This window comes from Taudactylus pleione, unplaced genomic scaffold, assembly GCF_031769625.1.
Source record: "Taudactylus pleione unplaced genomic scaffold, aTauple2 ptg001820l, whole genome shotgun sequence".
Lineage (NCBI taxonomy): Eukaryota > Metazoa > Chordata > Amphibia > Anura > Myobatrachidae > Taudactylus > Taudactylus pleione.
This window is the reverse complement of record NW_028286217.1, coordinates 483,885-494,183: the sequence shown is the minus strand read 5'-3', so window position 1 is coordinate 494,183 and position 10,299 is coordinate 483,885. Positions and strand designations below refer to the sequence as shown.

At 54.0% G+C, this 10,299-nt stretch overlaps 1 protein-coding gene across 1 annotated transcript in view; it reads left to right on the top strand.

The window, feature by feature from the left end:
• Positions 1-974: 974 nt before the first annotated feature.
• Positions 975-10,299, top strand: part of LOC148436326 (interleukin-12 subunit beta-like) — a 110,561-nt gene continuing 101,236 nt past the window's right edge. Inside the window, exon 1 of the mRNA XM_088465045.1 lies at positions 975-1,026. Within this exon, the coding sequence (XP_088321171.1) occupies positions 1,005-1,026 (22 nt within the window). The 5' untranslated portion in view covers positions 975-1,004. The remainder of the gene's footprint in view (positions 1,027-10,299) is intronic.

Sequence of the window (10,299 nt, the reverse complement as noted above, 5' to 3'; positions counted from 1 at the left end):
ATTTTCATTCCAAACAATCACCTAGTTGGATGGTTTGCCAGATAATCTTTAGATGCGTGTCCAGCTTTAGGGTTATACCTCTTTTCCACCAAAAACCCAGGTCAGACCCATTTACACTGCACCTTTGATCTGGGTTACTCCCAGGTCAGCCCTGTTCACACTGAACCCAGGTCTGCCCTGCTAAACCTGTGAGGTCATAAAAAGTGGGAGGTGACTGCTCCACAGCCACCAATCAGCTCATTTTAAGCATGATCCAGGTCAGATAACCCGGGTTGCACCGTTTACACTGCACCATTACCTGGGTCCATCCTGGTAGCTACCTGGGTTGGATTGCTGGGTCACTTGACCCAGGTTATATTTCAGAGACCCTTTTACACTGAGCTGCGACCCGGGGAGACCCAGCAATAACCCAGGTTTTTGCTCTGGTGTAAAAGGAGTGTTAGACGCGCACACCAGTACTTAGACAGCCGCCAGGAGATAACTAGGTATATTAGCTGGAGTAGGGACAGATACCTTAAAGGCTCAGGGTAATAGCAGAATCAGAACCAGCAACCACAGGGTTAATAGGACATTTCAGTTAGCAAACAGGGGATATAGCAGACAGCAACAATAATCCGCACCGCAAGACTCGCAAATATAGTAACAGCCTAGAATCAAACACACACATCTATCTATATATATATATATATATATATATATATATATATATATATATATCTATCTCATCCACAGGGTTAATAGCAGGACAGCTAATCGGATACTAAGCAGGGGATTTAGTAGACAATAATCAGGATGCACAGTGGGACTTGCTGGTGTAGTAACAGCACTTGGCAGAAATTTGTATATGCAGAAATACAATAGCAGAGATGATAGTCACTGTGTAAGTTCGGTAATACTTGCAATTGGTAGAAACAATAATTAATGTTCCACAAGGACGTAGTAACTGGGAACAGACACAGCTGGGCATATGCAGAGCAGGAGACACTAACAACAATACAAATGGAATGGACCAGGCAGGAACGCAAGGTATAAACTATCACCAGCAGGGAATGCTGGGAGTGACTGCAATATCCTCCTAATTGCAATACAGCTGAACTGCACACACACTGAGAGCTAGATTGCAGACTGGCTGCAGCTGAATGCTTCCACAATACTGACAGCTTCCCTGCTCCCTAACAACAGCCAGGACTGGAAACTGCTAAGACTGTCAGAAATCCTGGTAGCGGATCATAACACACGGGGGTCGTGCACATCTCCAGTTATTGGAAGATGCCTGTGCAGACTGTTTTTTGCCGTTCAGGTTATATCAGTCCAGTAATCATTGGAGAAGGACAAACCTGTGTTGGCAGGAGCTGCACTGTCTATGGCGACTTCCATGCACCAGCAAAGTGTGAACAAAAACGTCACTGAACAGGACTGAAAGATAAGTGACAATGAGCACAGGAGGCAAGGATAGTGCTGGGGAGGAACATGAGGAAGATGGGCCCAGCCCGTGGTGGCTTACATGGTAAAGGGAGTGGGGAACAGTTGGAGGGACACCTGGGTACAAGCATAGGAGCAGAGGGGAGAATTAGGAGAGCGGAGGGGAGAATTAGGAGAGGAGGAGAGCGGAGGGGAGAATTAGGAGAGGAGGAGAGCGGAGAGGAGGAGAGCGGAGGGGAGAATTAGGAGAGGAGGTGAGCGGAGGGGACAATTAGGAGAGGAGGAGAGCGGAGGGGATAATTAGGAGAAAAGGAGAGTGGAGGGGAGAATTAGGACAGGAGGAGAGCGGAGGGGAGAATTAGTAGAGGAGGAGAGCGGAGGGGAGACTTAGGAGAGGAGGAGAGTGGAGGGGAGAATTAGGAGAGGAGGGGAGCGGAGGGGAGAATTGGGAGAGGAGGAGAGCGGAGGGGAGAATTAGGAGAGGAGGAAAGTGGAGGGGAGAATTAGGAGAGATGGAGAGCGGAGGGGAGAATTAGGGGAGGAGGAGAGCGGAGGGGAGAATTAGGGGAGGAGGAGAGCGGAGGGGAGAATTAGGAGAGGAGGAGAGCGGAGGGGAGAATTAGGAGAGGAGGAGAGTGGAGGGGAGAATTAGGAGAGGAGGAGAGTGGAGGGGAGAATTAGGAGAGGAGGAGAGAATTAGGAGAGGAGGAGAGCGGAGGGGAGAACTAGGAGAGGAGGAGAGTGGAGGGGAGAATTAGGAGAGGAGGAGAGCGGATGGGAGAATTAGGTGAGGAGGAGAGCGGATGGGAGAATTGGGAGAGGAGGAGAGCGGAGGGGAGAATTAGGAGAGGAGGGGAGCGGAGGGGAGAATTAGGAGAGGAGGAGAGCGGAGGGGAGAATTAGGAGAGGAGGAGAGCGGAGGTGAGAATTAGGAGAGGAGGAGAGCGCAGGGGAGAATCAGGAGAGGAGGGGAGCGGAGGGGAGAATCAGGAGAGGAGGGGAGCGGAGGGGAGAATTAGGAGGAGGGGAGCGGAGGGGAGAATCAGGAGAGGAGGAGAGCGGAGGGGAGAATCATGAGAGGAGGGGAGGAGGAGGAGAGCAGAGGGGAGAATTAGGAGAGGAGGGGAGCGGAGGGGAGAATTAGGAGAGAAGGGGAGCGGAGGGAAGAATTAGGAGAGGAGGGGAGCAGAGGGGAGAATTAGGAGAGGAGGAGAACGGAGGGGAGAATCAGGAGAGGAGGGAAGTGGAGGGGAGAATTAGGAGAGGAGAGCGGAGGGGAGAATTAGAGGAGGAGGAGAGAATTAGGAGAGGAGGAGAGCGGAGGGGAGAATTAGGAGAGGAGGGGAGGGGAGAATCAGGAGAGGAGAGCGGAGGGGAGAATCAGGAGAGGAGGGGATCGGAGGGGAGAATCAGGAGAGGAGGAGAGCGGAGGGGAGAATCAGGAGAGGAGGGGAGAATCAGGAGAGGAGGGGAGCGGAGGGGAGAATCAGGAGAGGAGGAGAGCGGAGGAGAGAATTAGGAGAGGAGGAGAGCGGAGGGGAGAATTAGGAGAGGAGGAGAGCGGAGGGAAGAATTAGGAGAGGAGGGGAGTGGAGAGGAGGAGAGCGGAGGGGAGAATTAGGAGGAGGGGAGCGGAGGGGAGAATCAGGAGAGGAGGGGAGCGGAGGGGAGAATCAGGAGAGGAGGAGAGCGGAGGGGAGAATCAGGAGAGGAGGAGAGCGGAGGGGAGAATCAGGAGAGGAGGGGAGGAGGGGAGCGAAGGGGAGAATCAGGAGAGGAGGAGAGCGGAGGGGAGAATTAGGAGAGGAGGAGAGCGGAGGGGAGAATTAGGAGAGGAGGAGAGTGGAGGGAAGAATTAGGAGAGGAGGGGAGCGGAGGGGAGAATTAGGAGAGGAGGGGAGAATTGGGAGAGGAGGAGAGCGGAGGGGAGAATTGGGAGAGGAGGAGAGCGGATGGGAGAATTGGGAGAGGAGGAGAGCGGAGGGGAGAATTAGGAGAGGAGGGGAGCGGAGGGAGAATTAGGAGAGGAGGAGAGCGGAGGGGAGAATTAGGAGAGGAGGGGAGCGGAGGGGAGAATTAGGAGAGGAGGGGAGCGGAGGGGAGAATTAGGAGAGGAGGGGAGCAGAGGGGAGAATGAGGAGATGAGGCGAACGGAGGGGAGAATCAGGAGAGGAGGGGAGCGGAGGCGAGAATTAGGAGAGGAGTAGAGCGGAGGGGAGAATTAGGAGAGGAGGAGTGCAGAGGTGGGCTGGACAACTCTGCTATAGAGGTGAGTTTTGTGTGGACCAAGGTGGTAAGATTGGGGGGAAAAGTGTGTTCCAGTGGAAGGGAGTTAGGCAGGAGAAATCATGGAGGCAGCATGAGAGGAGGTGACCCTGATGGAGAACGAGTGTCAGTCGGGGGAAGAGCAGAGGTAGCCGTGTGAACAGATATAAGGTTAGAGATCAGTGGCCTCACAAGAGGGGTGACTCCAAGGTGCAGACACCCCCCTCAGTGATGGGAGACAGGTGTTGCACTGTAGTATTAAGTGCAGCACTCGACTCCTGACACTGTAAGGGAGCCGGCACTGCACACAGGGCACCTACAGCACCTACCGTAGTAAGCATGGGACCACTGGGGTTCAAACCATGCCCCCTTTCCACTTACTCCATGGGGAGGGATGCCACTGAGCCCCTACCTGTCACAGCCTCCCCTCTGAGCCCCTACCTGTCGCATCCTCCCCTCCGAACCCCTGCCTGTCTCAGCCTCCCCTCCGAGCCACTACCTGTCACAGCCTCCCCTCCGAGCCCCTTCCTGTCGCAGCCTCCCCTCCGAGCCCCTGCCTGTTGCAGCCTCCCCTCTGAGCCCTTACCTGTCACAGCCTCCCCTCTGAGCCCCTACCTGTCACATCCTCCCCTCTGAGCCCTTACCTGTCACAGCCTCCCCTCTTAGCCCCTACCTGTCACAGCCTCCCCTCTTAGCCCCTACCTGTTGCAGCCTCCCCTCTGAGCCCTTACCTGTCACAGTTTCCCCTCTGAGCCCCTACCTGTTGCAGCCTCCGCTCTGAGCCCTTACCTGTCACAGCCTCCGCTCTGAGCCCTTACCTGTCACATCCTGCCCTCTGAGCCCCTACCTGTCGCATCATCCCCTCTGAGCCCCTACCTGTCACATCCTCCCCTCTGAGCCCCTACCTGTCGCAGCCTCCCCTCTGAGCCCCTACCTGTCGCAGCCTCCCCTCTGAGCCCTTACCTGTCACATCCTCCCCTCTGAGCCACTACCTGTCACATCCTCCCCTCTGATCCCCTACCTGTCACATCCTCCCCTCTGAGCCCCTACCTGTCACATTCTCCCCTCTGAGCCCCTACCTGTCACATCCTCCCCTCTGAGCCCTTACCTGTCGCAGCCTCCCCTCTGAGCCCTTACCTGTCGCAGCCTCCCCTCTGAGCCCCTACCTGTCGCAGCCTCCCCTCTGAGCCCCTACCTGTCACAGCCTCCCCTCTGAGCGCCTGCCTGTCGCAGCCTGCCCTCTGAGCCCTTACCTGTCACAGCCTCCCCTCTGAGCCCCTACCTGTCACATCCTCCCCTCTGAGCCCTTACCTGTCACAGCCTCCCCTCTTAGCCCCTACCTGTCGCAGCCTCCCCTCTGAGCCCTTACCTGTCACAGTTTCCCCTCTGAGCCCCTACCTGTCACATCCTGCCCTCTGAGCCCCTACCTGTCGCATCCTCCCCACTGAGCCCCTACCTGTCACATCCTCCCCTCTGAGACCCTACCTGTCGCAGCCTCCCCTCTGAGCCCCTACCTGTCGCAGCCTCCCCTCTGAGCCCCTACCTGTCGCATCCTCCCCTCTGAGCCCTTACCTGTCTCATCCTCCCCTCTGAGCCCTTACCTGTCACATCCTCCCCTCTGAGCCCCTACCTGTCACATCCTCCCCTCTGAGCCCTTACCTGTCGCAGCCTCCCCTCTGAGCCCCTACCTGTCACACCCTCCCCTCTGAGCCCTTACCTGTCGCAGCCTCCCCTCTGAGCCCCTACCTGTCGCAGCCTCCCCTCTGAGCCCCTACCTGTCGCAGCCTCCCCTCTGAGCCCCTACCTGTCACAGCCTCCCCTCTGAGCGCCTACCTGTCACATCCTTCCCTCTGAGCCCTTACCTGTCACAGCCTCCCCTCTGAGCCCTTACCTGTCACATCCTCCCCTCTGAGCCCCTACCTGTCACAGCCTCCCCTCTGAGCCCCTACCTGTCACAGCCTCCCCTCTGAGCCCCTACCTGTCACATCCTCCCCTGAGCCCCTACCTGTCGCAGCCTCCCCTCTGAGCCCCTGCCTGTTGCAGCCTCCCCTCTGAGCCCCTACCTGTCACATCCTCCCCTCTGAGCCCCTACCTGTCGCAGCCTCCCCTCTGAGCCCCTACCTGTCGCAGCCTCCCCTCTGAGCCCCTACCTGTCGCAGCCTCCCCTCTGAGCCCCTACCTGTCGCATCCTCCCCTCTGAGCCCTTACCTGTCGCATCCTCCCCTCTGAGCCCTTACCTGTCACATCCTCCCCTCTGAGCCCTTACCTGTCGCAGCCTCCCCTCTGAGCCCCTACCTGTCACATCCTCCCCTCTGAGCCCCTACCTGTCACATCCTCCCCTCTGAGCCCTTACCTGTCGCAGCCTCCCCTCTGAGCCCCTACCTGTCGCAGCCTCCCCTCTGAGCCCTTAGCTGTCACAGCCTCCCATCTGAGCCCCTACCTGTCACAGCCTCCCCTCTGAGCTCTTGCCTGTCACTGCCTCCACTCTAAGACCCTACCTGTCACAGTTTGCCCTCTGAGCCTCTACCTGTCGCAGCCTGCCCTCTGAGCCTCTACCTGTCGCAGCCTGCCCTCTGAGCCTCTACCTGTCACAGCCTCCCATATGAGACCCTACCTGTCGCAGCCTCCCCTCTGAGCCCCTACCTGTCGCAGCCTCCCCTCTGAGCCCCTACCTGTCGCATCCTCCCCTCTGAGCCCTTACCTGTCACATCCTCCCCTCTGAGCCCTTACCTGTCGCAGCCTCCCCTCTGAGCCCCTACCTGTCGCACCCTCCCCTCTGAGCCCTTACCTGTCGCAGCCTCCCCTCTGAGCCCCTACCTGTCACAGCCTCCCCTCTGAGCCCCTACCTGTCACAGCCTCCCCTCTGAGCCCTTACCTGTCACAGCCTGCCCTCTGAGCCCCTACCTGTCGCAGCCTCCCCTCTGAGCCCCTACCTGTCACAGCCTCCCCTCTGGCATCGGCAGGGTCTCTACTGAGATCTCATTTGGATACTTGAACACTTTACGGACCAGCACCACCTACCTCACTCCCGCCTTTCCGTACACTTACACACGCACACGCCATTACAGCGACATCTGCATGTATAACGGGACGTGAATTACTTACATAAGTCTGGTGAATAATCATAATCTGGATAATACTCCGGATTCTTCTACTGAGACTAATGACTGGACTCTTACTCCCATAGTACTGACCATTGTACATGTGTAACTGAGATTTATTATCACCTACAGCTCATTTTACCTTTTTATTCACATTTATTTCATCTGTTTCTATGCAGATTCATCATCTCATTTATTCCTTTATTTCTGTTTTATTGCATATTATTATTATTCATCTTTCTAATTTATATGAAATTGCTGTAATAAACATTTCATTCTCATTCAGCCCATCTATATACCATGTACTAGGAGACGTGTATTACACCCACCTATATAACATGTACTAGGAGACGTGTATTACACCCATCTATATACCATGTACTAGGAGACGTGTGTTACACCCATATATATACCATGTACTAGGAGATGCGTATTACACCCATCTATATACCATGTACTAGGAGACGTGTGTTACACCCATCTATATACCATGTACTAGGAGACGTGTATTACACCCATCTATATACCATGTACTAGGAGACGTGTATTACACCCATCTATATACCATGTACTAGGAGACGTGTATTACACCCATCTATATACCATGTACTAGGAGACGTGTATTACCCCCATCTATATACCATGTACTAGGAGACGTGTGTTACACCCATCTATATACCATGTACTAGGAGATGTGTATTACACCCATCTATATACCATGTACTAGGAGACGGGTTATATTATTTGTGTGTTTTATTTCATGTATCTATCACTGTGATTATAATTAATAGTTTTTCAGCGCTGGTCACCTTACTTTATGTTTGTACCATCCTCTGCTATACCCTTCCTCTGCTATACCCATCCTCTGCTATACCCTACCTCCGCTATACCCTACCTCTGCTATACCCTACCTCCGCTATACCCATCCTCTGCTATACCCAGCCTCTGCTATATCCTACCTTTGCTATACCCAGTCTCTGCTATACCCTACCTCTGCTATACCTATCCTCTGCTATTCCCAGCCTCTTCTATGCACAGCTTCTGCTATACCCATTCTTTGCTATACCCATCCACTGCTATACCCTACCTCTGCTATACCCATCCTCTGTTATACCCAGCCTCTGCTATACCCTACATCTGCTATACCCAGCCTCTGCTATACCCATCCTCTGCTATACCCTTCCTCTGCTATACCCAGCCTCTGCTATACCCTACCTCTGCTATGCCCAGCCTCTGCTATACCCTACCTCTGCTATACCCAGCCTCTTCTATACCCATCCTCTGCTATACCCAGCCTCTTCTATGCCCAGCCGTTGCTATACCCAGCCTCTTCTATGCCCAGCCTCTACTATACCCATCCTCTGCAATCCCCTTCCTCTGCTATACCCAGCCTCTGCTATACCCTACCTCTGCTATACCCTACCTCTGCTATACCCATCCTCTGCTATATCCAACCTCTGCTATACCCAGCCTCTTCTATGCCCAGCCTCTTCTATGCCCAGCCTCTGTAATACCCTTACTCTGCTATACCCATCCTCTGCTATACCCTTCTTCTGCTATACCCATCCTCTGCTATACCCAGCCTCTTCTGTGCCCAGCCTCTGTAATACCCTTACTCTGCTATACCCAGCCTCTGCTTTACCCATCCTCTGCTATACCCATCCTCTGCTATACCCATCCTCTTCTATGCCCAGCCTCTGCTATACCCTACCTCTGCTATACCCATCCTCTGCTATACCCATCCTCTGATATACCCAGCCTCTTCTTTACCCAATCTCTGCTCTTCCTATCCTCTGCTATGCCCAGCCTCTGCTATACCCTACCTCTGCTATACCCACCCTCTGCTATACCCAACCTCTGCTATACCCTACCTCTGCTATACCCATCCTCTGCTATACCCTACCTCTGCTATACCAAACCTCTGCTATACCCATTCTCTGCTATACCCTACCTCTGTAATACCCATCCTCTGCTATACCCAACCTCTTCTATGCCCAGCCTCTGCTATCACCAGCCTCTGCCATACCCAGCCTCTTCTATGCCCAGCCTCTTCTATGCCCAGTCTCTGCTATACCCACCCTCTGCTATACCCAACCTCTGCTATACCCAACCTCTGCTATACCCTGCCTCTGCTATACCCTGCCTCTGCTATACCCAGCCTCTGCTGTTCCCATTCTCTGCTATACCGATCTTCTGCTATACCCTACCTCTGCTGTACCCAACCTCTGCTATACCCTCCTCTGCTATACCCTACCTCTGCTATACCCTACCTCTGCAATACACATCCTCTCTGCTTAACCCATTCTCTGCTATACCCATCCTCTGCAATACCCATCCTCTGCTATACCCATCCTCTGCTATACCCAAACTCTGCTATACCCAGCGTCTTCTATGCCCAGTCTTTGCTATACCCAGCCTCTGCTATACCCTTCCTCTGCTATACCCAGCCTCTGCTATACCCAGCCTCTACTATACCCAGCCTCTACTATGCCCAGCCTCTTCTATGCCCAGCCTCTGCTATACCCTTTCTCTGCTATACCCTTCCTCTGCTATACCCCACCTCTGCTATACCCAGCCTTTTCTATGCCCAGCCTCTGCTATACCCTACCTCTGCTATACCCATCCTCTAATATACCCAGCCTCTTCTATGCCCAGCCTCTGCTAAACCCTAAACTGCTATACCCATCCTCTGCTATGCCAATCTTCTGCTATACCCTGCTTCTGCTATAACCTACCTCTGTTATACTCTACCTCTGCTATACCCTACCTCTGCTATACCCAGCCTCTGCTATACCCAGCCACTACTATACCCAGTCTCTGCTATACCCTTCCTCTGCTAAACTCTACCTCTGCTATACCCATCCTCTACTATACCCTACCTCTGCAATACCCTACCTCTGCAATACCCTACCTCTGCAATACCCTACCTCTGCTATACCCAGCCTCTGCTATACCCAGCCACTACTATACCCATCCTCTCCTATACCCTACCTCTGCAATACCCTACCTCTGCTATACCCAGCCTCTGCTATACCCTGCCACTGTATACCCAGCCTCTACTATACCCAGCCTATGCCCCCCTGATCTGTCTCGGGCACATGAAGTGACTGTACTGAGTCAGGTTCCTCTCTGTAGAGTCCTGGAAAATCTGCCGGGTGATATCATCCAGATAGTGACATGTTCTCCGCTAATCAGCCCATCTCTGCCCTCACCCTGCCCCCCTCTACGGGACACCCCGCACCTCCTGCAATAAAAGGGCCTCAGCCACCGTGCTGCATATTACACTGCTGCACAGTCCAGAGGAGGAGGTGAGATGGCATCATATTATAAGTGTACATAATGCTCTGCCGCACAGCACCCACTAATACACCACTACCCAGCATACACTACTACACCACAGCCCAGCACACACTACTACTACACCACTGCCCAGTGCACACTACTACACCACTGCCCATCACACACTACTACACCACTGCCCAGTGCACACACTACTACACCACTGCCCAGT